Source organism: Calypte anna, chromosome 4B (assembly GCF_003957555.1).
Source record: "Calypte anna isolate BGI_N300 chromosome 4B, bCalAnn1_v1.p, whole genome shotgun sequence".
In the NCBI taxonomy this organism is placed as follows: domain Eukaryota; kingdom Metazoa; phylum Chordata; class Aves; order Apodiformes; family Trochilidae; genus Calypte; species Calypte anna.
Genome location: NC_044249.1, coordinates 18816952 through 18833073, shown reverse-complemented (window position 1 = coordinate 18833073; position 16122 = coordinate 18816952). Strand labels below are relative to the sequence as shown.

Here is a 16122-nt window from a genome sequence, read left to right as displayed (position 1 = left end):
CAGGGTGTGTGTAAACAGAGAGCAATCTCTTTTTCTTTCAAGATCACATCCCCACTGCAGAAAGCAAGTCAGTTTTTAACGAGATGTTTTGGGTGCTTTGAGCAGCAGTGAGCTGTCTGGGTCTGAGTTTGCTATTGAGCTGGGGATGCTCAGCAGGGCTGGCAAACATCAGGATGAAGACACCACGGGCCTGAAAGCCCAGACTGGAACCACCAAAAAAAAAAAAAAATCAAACCCCAAACCACAACCCCACTGCACTTCTGAGAAAGTTTCCTGAGGTTTTTAAACACAGCGAAACTCTCCAATTTCCATTTCTAGGGAAATATCCTGTTTGCACCTCAAATCCATATGGAACAAGCTGCTGAGTCCCTATTTGAAACTTAAAGTGTTTCTGAGTTGAGTTTTCCAATTGTAAACCTTGATTCCAGGTCAATTCCTGGCATAACCCTAAACCAGGTATGAGGAAAGGGGATATGAAGTGAATCTTCAAAAATCCCCTTGCTAGAATCTCACCTCAGAGCATCTTTTTAAGTACAGAGGTGTAGAGATAAACTTAGCACTGCCTTACCCCAAACAGAATATTACATTAAAGGAACACATTCCACACTTCCAGGGATGGGGCAGATCCAACACCTCTGGGCAACGTGGGCCAGTGTCACCCCCACAGGAAAGAATTTCTTCCTAACATCCAACCTAAATAGAACCTCTTCCCAGTTAAAGCCTTCACCTATCACTCCATGCCCTTGTCCCAAGTCCCTCTACAGTTTCCTGGAGCCCCTCTAGACACTGGAAGGTGCTCTAAGGTCCCCCTGCAGCCTTCTCTCCTCCAGGTTGAACAACCCCAACTATCTCAGCTTGTCAATACTCAACACTGCTTTCAGCTGTCCAGTGACAGGATGTCAGGTTCATTTCAGGAAACCACACTCAGGTGAACAATACAGCACCTGGTCTGAGTCCTAAGGCCTGTGTTGTTTGACTGATGCTGGACCACGTACAAACCATGTTAATACCCATTCATTGCAGTGGAGTGATGACCCATCCTTTTATGCATTTCATCAGGGCTTAGCTCTGCAAATGTCAGCATCAAGATACCTGCTCACTGCTTGCATCAAGAAGAGAAATTCCACATGCATTGGAGGAAGAAAGGAAGACCAACTTTGAACAAGTAACAAGACGAGTTTTCATAACAGCACCTTTATGGAACACCAGGTTAGCTTTAGACAAGTGACAAGGTTACATAAATTTTCAGACTTCTATATAAAGAAAGCAGTCTTGGGTTTAGTCCATCCTGATAGAACTTGAAACACTCATTTATAGGCACAGTGCTATTTCCAAAGTAAAAAAAAAGGGCTTTTTCCATTACAGTGCTGGGAGTGGTTAACAAGAAACATAACTCATTACATTGTTCTCCAGAGAATACCAATTCTCCTCCATCATGTCCTGATGTTATGAGGATCTCAGAACACACAAGCAATGCAAACCTAGTTAAGATATAAAGAGGAAATTAATTTAATCTAAAGACCAAATAATTTTTATAGCTAGAGACAATTTGTAATATATATATTTGCACAGAAAATAAAATTAATTTGGGGGAATAAAAATCCCATCTCTCCACACAGCAAGCAGAATTCCTTGCCAGTAGAGGGCTGCACTGTGCACAGTGCATCAGCCATGAAAATAAAGTCTGGACTTCAAGCATATCCAGCTACATGGACCAAACAAGAAACCCCTTCAGATCCAGCAGCTTTGGTTTCATGGACGGAAACTTTGGCCTACTCTTCCACACAAACATACTTGCCAGCAGCAAACAAGATTGGATTTTTTTTAAAAATACAGCAAAGTGTGATACGTGCATAAAGTCAGTGACCTTAAAGTCAGTGATCCTTAAAAGCATCTCTATTATAAGCAACTTTACCTTAAAATGGGCAGTGCTTAAGTTACAAAAGATTCAGATCTTCAGGCTGATTATTTTTTTATGATGGTTGAAGACATGGCTCTCCTTCAGGAATTCAAAAGATGAATGAAATTTAGTAGTAGATTTATTAATTTGTTGGGATTTACAATGTGGTGGGATCACATCTGAACCCAGAAGACATCAAAACAGGTTTAACCAGGAGGTTTATGGCTTCCCAAGTCAAATTCAAAGACCAGTGTCAGTCATTTGGGCAACTGAAGATTATCAGACAAAAGAGAAGCAGAGGCCAGGTGCTGCACTGATGTTTTGGAGACAGTATTCCAAAGTGTCTTCTCTTACAGCAATTTCCTTTTCTCAAACTCCTGCAAAATGACACAAAAATATTAAAGATGGGAAAATGGTTTCTATTACTATTTTCAATTAGTTTGTATTTCTGATTTTTGGAATTAGAAATTAATAAAATGCATAATGTGTGGAAGTAGAGGAAAGGAGAATAAGTACTCTCTCACTTCACATTACAAAACACATACAAAAAAACCAACAGCTCTGGACTGCAGCAAATTGCACTGCACTCAGATTACAGTGCTGTCAAGGAACCACTGAAAAACAGCAGTTCTACAGAAAAACCACAGTAAAATCCTTATAGTAAATGACTCTAGCCAGGGAAGCAACAAAATCAAGATTTTCATTCTAGTAAAGGAAAAAAACACAAGAGAAGAATACTCCTGCAGAGTGTTAAGATGCTACACTATACAAACACCACAGGGAAAAAAAGTACTTAGCACAGCTGAGCTGTGCATTTTCTTTAGCTCTGAAGCAGAGCCTGGTTTGGGAAATGACTTAAGAAAAATGCAACTAATCCTATTCTGAATTCTGAATTATTACTTAAACTAGTCAGACTCATAAGCCCAGGCTTTCATTCCTGAGGTACCATACTTTCTAACAATATTTTCATTTTCTAAATTCATTCAGGTTCTTTACATTCAGAAAACATAATTTAACAAGTTGCTACACTGGAAAGCAAAATTTAATCTCTCCTCTCTCCTGCCACGTTTACTTTTCTATAAAGCCAATATTATATAAAACTATGTGCACATATTAGCTAAATAATGACTGCAGCTTGGTCAGTCAACGGAACTCTCATGTTGTTCAAGCTCAGAACAGCAGAACATCTGTGTAAGAGATTTCCTCCCTGCTTGCATTCCCTCAAAAGCAGTTTCTTGCTCTGGATGAGTACATACACAATTTTCTCAGCAACAAACCTTGTAGATGGTGCTTCCTAGCTGAGCAGGAGACATGCTGACCACAACACCAGCACTCTGAAGAGCTGCAATCTTCTCTTTAGCTCCACCCTTTCCCCCAGCAATGATTGCTCCAGCATGACCCATCCGTCTGCCTGGAGGTGCAGTCAGACCAGCTATGAAGGACACGACTGGCTTGGCATTTGGACCCTGAGAAGGAACAACAGGGACTGTGTTACAGGAGGGGGGAGGCTGAGATGAAAACCAATTCCAGATGAAAAACCTTTTTTAAATTTTTCTTAATATCAACTACCCCAGGCAAAGATATTTAATAGCTAGAAACCTCAGGCAGCATGGAGCCAAGAGTCTGAAGAGTGTAGAGTACTTTCTGGGTAAGAATCATAAACCAGAAGCAATGAGAAACTTTATAAGTGGCTCTGCAGAGAGATGCTTTATTACAAAAATCAGATTGGTCACTACAAGTATACACAGGACTAAAAATCTGAAGTTAACACTTCTCTCCAGTTAAATTCGATCTGGATTAAGGTCTTAATTTGAATTCTCTCTCTTTAATAAAAGTGTGGTTGATTGGTATTTTTCTGTTACAAAATTAGATCCTGAACTGAGCTTTCTGGACAAAAGAAAGTGCTAACTAGCAAGGTGTCTGGAAACAAACTTACACTATTATTTTCTTTCAAAAATGCTGCTGCATCTTCTTCAGCATTTCCTCCAATTTCCCCAATCAATATGATCCCCTCAGTACGAGGATCCTTCAGGAAGACATCAAGGCAGTCAATAAAATTAGTTCCATTGAAGGGATCACCTCCAATCCCTGAAAAAGAGAGTAAATTTAAACCACAAAAATAAAGGCTAACTCAGAGTAATGATATTGAATGCACAATATAAGTTTCAAAGTAAATTTCAACATGAAGAGTATTCCCAAAGGCTCCTAAGAGGGACAGTTCTGAAGGCTCTTCCCAAGTCAGTGTGCCAAATTTTTGCTTCAAATACCTCCTGTACAATTTACAGAGAACTTTGATAACAAGATAATCACCTTTCAAATCATAAACAAAACACAATGCCTTATGCAGAGGCTTTGTATAAGACACAACAGGACCAAGACCCCAGCTCTAGAATTTTGCAAGAAAAGCAAATTTACTTCACATACCAAATTAAATGCCTAAGAATGTCCTAACTCTTTTAACTTTAAAACTTCGTGGGGAAATCTGTTTCCAAACTGACATCACATTTCTTGGCAGTTCTCTGTTCAAAGCTGGGGTTTTTTATTAATCTGATGCAGGAATTATAATAGAGAAGGGCAACACTCTTCACAGAGTATTACTGATTTCTTGACACAGTCACCATTCAGCAGTCTTCTGCAAAAAGAAATTAGTCTGGATTTCTTCTTGTGCAATAGGCTGTTTCTGAGGAAACCTACCAATACAGAAAGACTGCCCCAATCCAACTTGTGTTGTCTGATGAACAGCTTCATATGTCAGAGTTCCGGATCTTGACACAATACCTTTAGGAAAGAAACACAACACTAAGTGCATGACAAGAGGCAGCTGTTGTTATGAAAATCAGCTTAATAAACTGAACATGAGATGCCAGGTTTTCCAGCTATCCTTACCAAAAAAATGAAAATTCTTATTAAGATTCTATCTGTGTCTTCTTGGTTAACAGTTTTTGACAGTCAGCTGTCAACAGACTAAACCTGCCCAGAAAATCAGTAATATTGGATGAGACAGCATTCCCCATGCCACAGATTTGTCAGGAAAGAAAACTCAAAACAAAAGAGAATACACTTCTTGTCTTGTATGAGAGTAGCTGATGCACTTAACTTGAAAGAGAATTGCAGCTCAGCAGTTTGCCAAAGAATTCTGTATTAAGCACATGTCCAGTGTGGCCAGGCACACAAGAGATCCTGCAGAGCAGAAATACACTGCACAAATATTATTTTATCACTCTTAAGGCATTTGTTGCTGCAGCTCACTGCTCTACAACACCCATTCAGCATCTGCATTATAGTATTATATGAGTACAACCCTAGTTTTAAATTTGGAATGGAAGATAATACAGAACCTGGGTCAGGGGCAAGATATTTGCATGTCCTTTTGTTAATTTTTAATGTGACCATTTGTTCATTTTTTCATTTCCAAGATTTCTGTTAGTACTACAGGAGTGAACAGTTCAAGGAAAAAGAGACATCTGCTTTCTACTTCAAGCCATCTAACAAGGAACATAGTAAGTGTTTTGCATGAACAGAGGAAAAAATACAGCACTAAATAACTTTAGTTTTATCTACAGTTTATACTGTAGGCCAGTGCAGATCTCTACTAGCAAAGGGTTTTTTTGCTGCTTACAGATGTCTTCCTGGTTACTATTAAGATCAGATTGCCTCACAGAAGCCACAGATAAAGGTCCAAAGACTGACTATTTTTATACCTTGCATCTCAAGACTATCAAATGACTCTTGGATGCCTCACAGTAATAGCAAGCTGGGGAGCCTTTCACCAAAGGTCACAGTGTTGGATGAAGCTGGGAGGATTGCAAAGTTACATTTTTTTATTCCCTGTTCCTTGGATCACCACTGAAAATGTTTTCAGCAGCAGCTGGGCAACTGGATTCAGGATGTAAAACATTCTTTTGCACTTGATGTGCTTTGCAGTCAGATTCAAGTACCTTGTGACTACAAGACATTTCTTGGAGATATTTAAAAAATTGTAACAGAACTTTGATTCAGAAGGAATCAAATACAGCAAATCAGTAACTGCAGCATATGCTGCCTCTGAAGTTCTATTCAAGAATAAATGTTTATTTTGGAAGAATTTTCTTTATTGCTCCAAAACACCACTATTTTAAAAATAATTAATAATCTTTTCGTGGTTTAATAAGGAAGCAACAGAAGTCAGAAGAGATTTGCATGCAACAGGGGGTGTAACTAACACGTGACTATGAACAAGTCCCTCCTTTTCTGACCTAAATTCTGCTGTCTGAGAGTATGTTCTTCACTATGGTATAGTTGTCTAAATTATAATGTTATAAACTTGCCTACAAACTCTTTGCAATAATACTGATCTCACTGTAGGTGCAGGATCCTAGTTCTCAGGAGCCAAGCTGTTGGAAGGAATATGGTTGGAGAGCTTAATGCTCTCAGATCTCAAGATAAATGGAGGTACCCTTGAAGGAAAGCATTAAGTCAATCACATTATCTAAGGAAACTTCCAATCACTTTGCCTCAAACTCAGTAGACTGATTTTGGCCTTCAGGTCTGATAAAGGCAAAGTTCACTAACAAACTGAAGGGCAGACAAGCTGTTATATACTGTGTCAACTGTCTTCAGGGCAGGATGTGACAATAAATAAGAACACTAGAGCACCAAACTTTAGTTTTAGATGATGCATAAATATTCAAAAACTCACCAATTCTTCCCTTCTTGTGAATGTGACCAGGCATGATACCAATTTTACATTCTCCAGGCTAAGGAAAGAGTGGGAGAAGTCAGATGGAACATTCAAACCACCACTAAGAATGGTTTAGCCTCGGAGCAAATCCAGAACTCACTTACATTGATGACCCCAGGGCAGTTTGGGCCCACAAGTCGGGTCTTATTTTGCCGAACCAGTCTGTGTTTAACTCGAACCATATCCTGCTGGGGAATCCCTTCAGTAATGCAGACAACTAAGGGCATTTCTGCATCAATTGCTTCATTGATGGCAGCTGCAGCAAATGGAGGAGGGACATATATAACAGTGGCAGAAGCACCAGTCTTTTCTTTGGCCTACAATGGGCATAACAAAGACAAAAAAAGATATCAAGCATCTCGTAGGGTCAAACAGAACATGTGGTAATTCCTCATTTAAAACATGTCCATTCACAGGCATAAATCAAGTACATGGGTAGGTATTAAAGTACTATAATCAAAGCAAATGTTAAATTCACTGAAGATGGGACACACACGGTGGCAACTAGGGATCTGAGAACTGTCTGGAAAGGATCTACCCCCTGAACACCAGCACAAATACCTTTAGATAACAGTTTGCTAAAAATTCATCTGACACACCAGAACCAAGCAGAAACCTGCTGCATGCATAAAGTGTACCCAGACTCTGTGAGCTTCACAGTGGAACCCAAATTCATGCCTGACCACACTGAATGTTCTCTCTTTTAAAAGGCTTCTAGTTCACTTCTTCCAGTCACATCCATGGCTCAAATGGTTGCCCCTTCAGCATGAGCAATGAAGTAAGAAGCCCTTCAGCAGTATTAGATTGCCTGCTCCCCAGTCATTGCTGCAAATTACCTCCTTCACAGAGTTAAACACAGGCAGACCCAGATGAGTTTGTCCCCCTTTCCCTGGTGAAATTCCTCCAACTAAATTGGTGCCATAGTCCAATGCCTGCTGGCTGTGAAAGGTACCCTATGAGAGAGAAAATAAGTGAAGTTAAAAGGCATGTAATAGAAATATGATGAGCCAAAAAAAGTAGATCTAGTTCTAATTCTGAAGGCAATTCAGGGCATATAACTGGACAATGAGATGGGGAAATTTCACTACATACAATCAATTCTTTTGGAGAGTGCACCCGCATGCTTTAAATCCATTGAGAATATGTTATGCTTTTTCTTTTAATTCAGAGCACTATGGCTTCACACTAAAGGATATTTTGTTGTGTGCTGCTAATACACCTCCAGACATATTTTATTTTCTATATCAGATGTCATCTTGGCAGATGACAAGCACTATAATGAAACAGGAATTAGCATTTTTATCCACAACTAGCTGATAGTTGTAGGAAAAGCAGTTTTCTCCACTTGCAAACACATAAGATTGACTGCAAGAAAATTATTAACTATACTGAAATAAAAACAGAAATTTAATTCATAGGCATTGACATTCAAAGGCATCTGTGAAAGAGGGAGGCACTCCTAAAATGGGAAGGTTTTTTGTAGGTTTTTTTGTATATATACCCTTCTTATAGGTTACTGTTTTTTGACCATCTAACTTTCTGAATTAAAGGGTGACAGAAGAAATAGTTTGTGTACATACCTGTTTCCCTGTAAACCCCTGACAAATAACCTTTGTATTTTTGTTAATATACAGATTTTTTCTTGATGCTGTGTAGGAGCAGTGTCGGACTCCATTCTGCTGCACTAGAGAAAAAAAGAAAAGAGGAGAAACCATTAGTGCACTGCCTTGTTAGACCTGAAGTCAAAAAATGCCCTAGCAAGTAACTGCATATTTATTAATGCCTGTATCAAAAGACTGATCCAGCAGTTCATGTTTTCACAAAGCAGCTTAGAGTTATAAGCATTTAGGACCTATTATTCTAAGACATTAAACAGCTGTAGTTCACCCTACCTATCACTGTGATTACTCAACTTGCCAGGAATCAGGGTAGCTATTCCTCATAGTTAATGACAGAATTCCAGTGATAATTCTCAACAGAGGGAACCATCACTTTAACCACTATTTTCATTTGCAAATCAACATGCCAATGTCCTCTAAGAAATTCTGCAACTCAACAAAGCAGAACTAAAATCCTGTTATCCCAGAGTCTGTTGTAATGTAGGTTCTACACTGCACCTTCTGTGAAATAAGGTGCCCAATCCATACTTGACAATGGGAGATACTGAAGTTGAGGGTCCCTCAATCCAAGTGAAACCTAATGCCCAGCATTACACACAGCAAAACTTTTTTCTGCCTAGCTCAAGAAGGAAGATATTTTTTTCCTTTTTCTTTTTTTTTAAGAAAGGAAGGAAAACCTTTTAAGTGGAAAAAGGGAAAAATATTCTTTAATATAAATTGCTAAAGTACAGAATTTATTGAGGTGCACTATTAACATAAGTTATTAATATGATGTCTATGGGGTAATAAAAAAGGTGAGAAAATTTAAGATCCATGTGTTTACACATTTCTACCACAAAGAATGCATAGGACTCTTCCATTAATTCTTTTGCCAAGGAGATTTTAGTGACAGCTTTAATGCTTTTAGGGCTATCCCTAGATCTAAGGTAATTATTCTGTTCTTAAGAAGTACCAACAGAAACACAGGACCTCAACTCTATCCAGCTCCTGCCATTCTTTAAGGAGCTGTGGCAGCACTTCACCTTCAGAGCAACATAAAAAAAAAATTCAACTAGATTTTAAAGAGAAATGCACAGACTAGCATGCAGCTAACTTGTCACTAAAGTAGTAAAAGGGTGGATCAGCTTACCAGCCTGCAGGGTTTTAACCTAAACCATATCTTTATCCACAAATACTGTTTCAAAACCAAAGACAAAGCTGTAATGAATAAAATATCTGAAGCTGAGATTTATTTAATAGTGTTATGAGGCTGGCTGTGGAAGGGTAAACTCTTGCTGTTCAGTGTCACAGCTACAGAAGACAGCACAGCGTGGTCTTCATGCTTGGCCAACAGCTGAGCCTTCCTAGATAAAGCTGCATCACTCTGCAGGCTGCACTTGTGCTCCAACACCAAGTTTCTCAAGCACTCAAGTGACAAACAGCCTGGCTCCAGCAGAGAGGGCAAAACAAGGAGAGATCCAGCTGGTTAGAACAGGACATCAGTCTGCTTGATCCCACAGGTACAGTGAGACCCAACCATGGGAAAGCAGAGGATGATCCCCCTGGGGAAGGTGTTACAGTCATGATCTACCACCAGCAAAGCCTTGAGGAGATGGTCTGGGCTTCCAGAAGTATGGGAGTGCATGTTCTGAAAGCCCTCTCTCTGGTGGGCCTGCAAAGGGAGAGGATAAACAGGCAACACTAATCCAAATCTAAGTTTTAAAGGTATTGTCTGTGCTATAACACTGACAAATCCACCTGCAAAACAAGACAGGGCTGCTTGCCAGGCAGACAGCATGCACTCAGGAATTTCAGTATTCTGAAAAAAAATAAATTTGACAAATAGTCACTCCTTTCTCTACACCTTAAAAGCAATTCTACAGTCCCAGTTCAGCTGTCCATTCCATATCTACTTTCAGATATTTATAATACTGAACAAAAAAAATGTCTCAGAAAGCTTAAGGTTGTCAATTCTCCATTCTGAGAAGACTATATAGATATATTTTTCAAGGATAAGAAGCTTTTGAACATTTCCCAAGCGACCAAAGTACAAAAAAAAATAAGCACTGGCAACTAAAAGACAACTTAAATTCCAAGCTTTGTATGGATTTACTCTTGAAAACTGTATGTTCTTCTAACATTACTGAAGAGCCCTGGTTCAGAGAAAAGACAGCAGGTTCCAAAAAGCCTGGCTTGAGCTGCTTGCTGCAGCCTAGCACAGGCACATGTCTGAGGAGCAATACTTTAAAATAAAAAACTTTTAAATTACTAAATTAAAACCACACTACACTTTCTGGGCTGGATAAGTCCAAGTTCTTGGGCATTTTTAAGCTGCAATGAAACAGCTTTCTATTTCTGTCCCTGGTGCTGCCTGAAGCAGAGAAGTTTGCCCCAATTATCAGCACTGCAGGAGGGGCATGGGTCAAGACAAGGTTCTGCTTCTTGTGGCACAAACAGCAAGTCCTGAGTACAAAGAGCAGGCAGTTTAAATAGTTAGGACAGATTTAAGATGAGAAGGAAACAGGTGGAAAATGGAAATGGGACACCTAAGTTCATAGCAGGTAAGAGTCAGAAATAGAATCCTAGTCTCAGTTTCCACCCAAGACCCTCATTCACTAACCCAGGCTGCTTCACCCCTTCCAGTGCCTGGTCAGGATATTTGGTCTATCACTAGAGCAAATTAAGGTTCCTGAGTGTAAATGCAGGCTGCTTCCAGAGGACAGGAGAAAAAAACCAATAAAAATATTGTACTTCAGCCACAAACCAAGCCAAACTCATTGGTGATGCTATTTTAATGCACACCTATAATTACAGGCCAAGTTGCAAAAGTGATGGCTCCAGATGGAAGTCTTAGAGCACAGGGAGAAGTCTTACCAAATCTAAAGCATATCAAAAGCACAGTGGAAACGTATTTTGCCAAATCAGAGTCCTAATGTTGCATTACAAGCCTGTGACAGACCTTTAAAACAGTATTCAAATAAGAAATTGGATAATCTTTACCAGATTATTCTTTCATTTTTGGAACACCCGTTTTTTGCATAGCTTGGGTTAAAAAAAAAAAAAGTTACATAAAATAACAAGATGCATTTATTTTGGCTATCCAGCATTTCAGCTTGTACATAGCTAAAAAGAGACATATTGTGGCAAGAAACTATTTTGGTGGGGACAGCCAGATAGTTGAAAAGTGAAAAGTGCTCGAATACCAAAACCCTGCTGCCCCAGGATACATCTGAAAAGCAAGATCTAAATTTAGCAACTTAGAAGCCTGTATTTTAAAAATTCAGGTTTTTTAAGAAAAATAAACCTTACTAGAAACTAAGGGACAGTTATTTCCACCACACACACTGTAGTTACTCCTGCATTTCCAGGGAGCAAGGGCCCAGCCAAACACTTAGAGCAGTTCCAGTAACAGGAAAACTTGGCTATATTAACTCCTCAAAAGGCACCTCAAAATCTGCAGCTTCAAGCAGGGGTTTGAACTCATTTGTGTATTAAAATTAACAAGCCTTTCTAGAAAAAGACCTTATTATTTACCATTACCATATTATTATCATTAAATATGAAGATGGATTTACATCTTTAAAAGAAAACTGACCAATCTGCAATGTATTTTATGTATAAACTATTTAGAATGAGCTTTCAGGCACTTCTCAAGCAGAAACACCTCTCAAGCACACATCTCATTTAAAACCTAAGCAATGTTTGCCCAGCTGACTTGCCCAGGAAAGATACTGAGGGCTAAATCCTTCCTCAAGCTATACAAACCTGAAAGCTTGTTATTTCAGGACTTCTTGCAAGATTTGCTAGAGCTACAGACAGGAATTCAATCAAAGTGCCTCCCCTCTTACCCACATTTATCTCAGACAAAAAAGAAAATTAAATTTGGAAGCTAAGGTAGCACCTGAGGGTGTTCATAAAACCAGCACAATATAAAAGCAAGGTGAAACAGCAGAGATTCATTTCCAGCACAACCTGAGCAGATATCAAGGTTGCCAGAAGACTGAAAAGTACTAATGAAATCCCCTTTATTACTCCCTGAAATAGCCAGAGAACTTGGAGATTGAGGAAGACAGTCCTTTTTCCTTTCTGCTAACTATGTAAGGGAAGAAGAAAGTCTTAGAAATCATAGGAGCTCTAATACAAACAAGGATAACAGAGAATAGTGCAGGGGAAATGCAGGGAAAGATTGAGGTACAGAGACTGCTATTTAAAATACTATCAATTTTTTTTTTCCAGCACACACCACTTTCCACCAGTTACAAACCTTCAGTTTGCTTCTGAGAAATCCTTTCCATATCTTGTGTATGTTTAATTTGTATTTTATGACCATATTCTTTCTTCTTCCTCTGCCTACAAATTCATAGCCTGAAGGGGCCAGAATAAAACCAGTTCTGGACAGTTTCTTCCCTTACAGAAAAGCATACATGTTTTGAAAAAGTTTGGCCAAGACTGAAGTGCTGCAGCAAATTTTAGTTTAGTAACTATAAACTTGATATTATCAGGTATATTCCCCATGGAGCTTCTCACTCTAGTTCTTTATGAGGCTTTAGTCTTAATTATCAGGCCATATGTATATATATTGGCACACACAGTTACATTTGGGGACTTCTCTCCCCTCCTCAAATCCTTCCAGGTACCAGTTTCACTGGCAGAAGATGATCCTTTTTGACTAAGTTGTTTTCATGCTATTGAGGGATTGAGGACATTTAGGTATCACTCCCTGGCCTCTCTTGTCTGAGCCTTTCCTTGCCAAATTCCTGGTTATTATGGAAACCCCAGCTTATGAACATGGCAAAGCAACTGAGGAATTAAGTAAATTATCCAGGCAGTAAAAGATGCAATGACTGCTCCAAACCTACCACATTAAAGCAAAACTGTGACTCATGGGAAATGACATTCAGATAAATTTCAGTCCTCCCAACACATATCTCTTCTCTAAACCACAACTCACTGATGTATGTCACCAGCTCCAGGGGACCACAGGAAACAAAATGAAATAAGAAAAGCTGTGTCCCGAGTTTATGAAGCTGGAACAAAGTGGAGCATCTCAGTGCTTCACTTCAGGCCCTGGAGGAAACAAGCATGTTCTTCTCAGCACAAATCAAATACTTCTTGTAAACCCACAAACTGTTTTTTCCCCAAGTATAGTCCAGTAAGAACACTCAAGAGTTTGTGAGTTGTTTTTTTAACATAAATACAATTCACAAGTTCTTCAGTTTGGATTGTTGGTTGTTATTTTTTTTCTGCAGCAATTGTTTGCCAAGGTTATTGACACAGTTTATTGTAATCTTTTAATCTAAGACCTCTCCAAAGCCTTCTGAACACACCCAGAACATAAAATCCCTAATCCTGACTCTCTGATCACAGAGAGGTGGCTGTTCAGTGTGGTCCAGACCAACAAGGGGCTTTCTTGACTCTGTCCATGTACAAAGAGTGCTTTGAGCTGACCTCTGAGCAAGCACTCACCATTCATTGACATCTTTCATACCAGGTTTTCACAACCTCCTGAACTGACCCTTACCCATACACACCCTGCACCTTTGCTTCTGCAAAGTGCTGGCAAAAAGAGAGATGGCAAAAAAAGAGTCTCTTTTGCAACAGCCCACACCAGAAATCCATGATTTTAAATCACCAACAGAAGCAGATGTTAATTGTTACTGAAAACATGTACAAAGTTCAGATCCAAGGTTCCAGCAGTCTTTTTTAACATGTTGTAAAGAGTAGAAAAAAACAAAGAAATGTTTCAAATTCAGAACTGTTCCACCTTGCAGGAATTTCTTTAAATCATCTCAAGAATTCCTGTGAGCAGAACACTTCTTGAGCCACTTAGGCCACTTCTTTCCCTCCACCCCCCCAAAAATCATCTTAAATCCCTTTTTCTGATTCTCTTACTGCTATTTGTAAGTGGGGCAATGAGAGTTTTTAACACATAACTGTACCTAAGAGTAGCTTTGCTGAGAATATAAATTGAGCTAAATTGGGGATGGTACATTCCCATCTGTTCCCCTCCATCAGAACCAGTTATCATTGGATTCAGAAGAGCCAATTCAAAGAGCTTAACTGGCAGAACTCTACAGTACAGTAAAAAAACAGTTTCATGGTCACGGAGCACAAGAGGTAAAATGGATACATGAAGGGATGGGAGGTGTGCCACAGGAACATCTCACACCACCTTAAAATGTTGTGGAATCGTGTTACAAGACCCTGACCTGCAAGTTACCACAGGGAGACAAACTTTATGTGCTTCCAAATGGGACAAACAAGTTTAAGTTTGTCCATTTATTCTCAGCAGCAAGATGCAAGATTATTGCATCAATTCCTCAGTTAGAATCCAAGGAATGGCTCTTATGCCAAGGCAAACCTATACTGACTTCAGGAGAAGATGCAGCATTAAGTGCAGCCCAAAAAAATCACAATGAAAACTTAAAAAGGAAAAAAAAGAAGTAAAAATGGCATTTTAGTTTTTATTGTGATCTTTAGAACAATACATATAAATACTTTCAGACTTAAGCATTAGTCTCGTGTTCTCCATAACTGAAGGCTCATGTTCTTATTCCTGATAATAAAACAACTTCACCACCCCGTGTTGAAATCACAGGATAATTTAGGAACTTCAACAAGTCTCTAGTCCAAACCACCACTCGAAGTGACTAGAATCATGGAATCACTTCGGTTGGAAAAGACCTTTAGGATCATCGACTCCAGCTGTAAACCCACAACTCCCAAGGCCAAACTCTATCCACCTCCTGACAGCTTCCTCTGGGCCTTGCTTTTAGTATTTCCGGGGGCACGACGGAGAAAACAAATCTTCCGGGTCGCTTTGCCAGCGCCTCACCACGCTCAAGACGAAAACTTGAAATTTATGAAGTTTTTCTTGCAGCCACCCCTGCCCTGTGCCCTACACCGCCCCGGCCTCCTGTCCCCATCCCACAGCTTGTAGGAGAGGCTGCCAGCACTGCAGAGCAGCGCTCAGACCCCCGTTGCCATCCTCATGAGGAGGAAACGCAGCTCCTCCAGCAGACCCAGGCCCGGCATTGGCGGGGGGGAGGGTGATTTCCCCGCCTTCCCCCCCCACACACCTCATCCGGGAGGCCTGGCCGTGCCTCGCCGGGGACAGGCAGGACGCTCCCCCGCCCCTCAGGTGACCTTGCCCCGCTACAGGCCCGGCCCCTTCCCTTCTCCCGTGGCGGGCGGGCGGACCGGACGGGCCCGCGGTGGAACCGACCCCACACACCTCTCTTTCCCTTCCCTTCCTCCCTCCCGCCCTGCTCAGCCCCGCGGCCTGCAGGAGGCAGGGGCAGGAGGCCGAGGCGCGGAGCGGTTGCCAGGCAGCGGGGAGGGCCCCGCAGGGCCCAGGGCCGGAGGAGGTGTGTGGGGGGGGGTTGGTGCCGGTGGCTCGGTACTCACGGCGGAGGAAGCGGCCCAGGAGGCGGGCGGCGTCACGGCTGCAGTGCGACATCGTCCCCTTCGGCAGTGGCACCGGCACGGCGGATCGCGACCGGCACGGCGGATCGCGACAGGCGGCCCTACGCGGCGCCTGAGCACTGAGGACACCGGCACGGCGCCGGGCAGCCCCGCCCGGGGATTGGCGCAAGGCAAAGGGCCCCCTCCCCGCGGCGGCAGCCAATCAGAGGAGTAGGCGGAGGTGGGAGGGCCGAGGGGCATTGTGGGTGTTGTAGTCCTTGTGAGGGCGGAGCTGGGAGCAGCGCTGACACGACACAAAAACCACCAAAAAATTCACACAAAATGAGTTGTGAGGGGGGCCTGGTGTGGCTGGCAGGCGCGGGGCATCATGTGTCGTGTGTTCAGCGGTGGTGAGGCGGCTCCTCGAATGCTGGGTTTAGTTTTGGGCCCCTCAGGACAAGGGCAGGAGGTGCTGGGGAGTGTCCAAAGGGCAGCGGAGC

At 41.3% G+C, this 16122-nt stretch overlaps 1 protein-coding gene across 1 annotated transcript; it reads right to left on the bottom strand.

The window, feature by feature from the left end:
- Window positions 1-1173: 1173 nt before the first annotated feature.
- Window positions 1174-15829, bottom strand: SUCLG1 (succinate-CoA ligase alpha subunit). The gene is made up of 9 exons (XM_030450391.1): window positions 15626-15829; window positions 8201-8304; window positions 7457-7573; window positions 6725-6937; window positions 6579-6636; window positions 4595-4678; window positions 3837-3988; window positions 3178-3366; window positions 1174-2277 (listed from the first exon to the last, which is right to left on the bottom strand). The coding sequence occupies exons 1-9, from the start codon at window positions 15675-15677 to the stop codon at window positions 2251-2253; spliced, it is 996 nt and encodes a 331-aa protein (XP_030306251.1). The 5' UTR covers window positions 15678-15829; the 3' UTR covers window positions 1174-2250.
- Window positions 15830-16122: the final 293 nt, after the last annotated feature.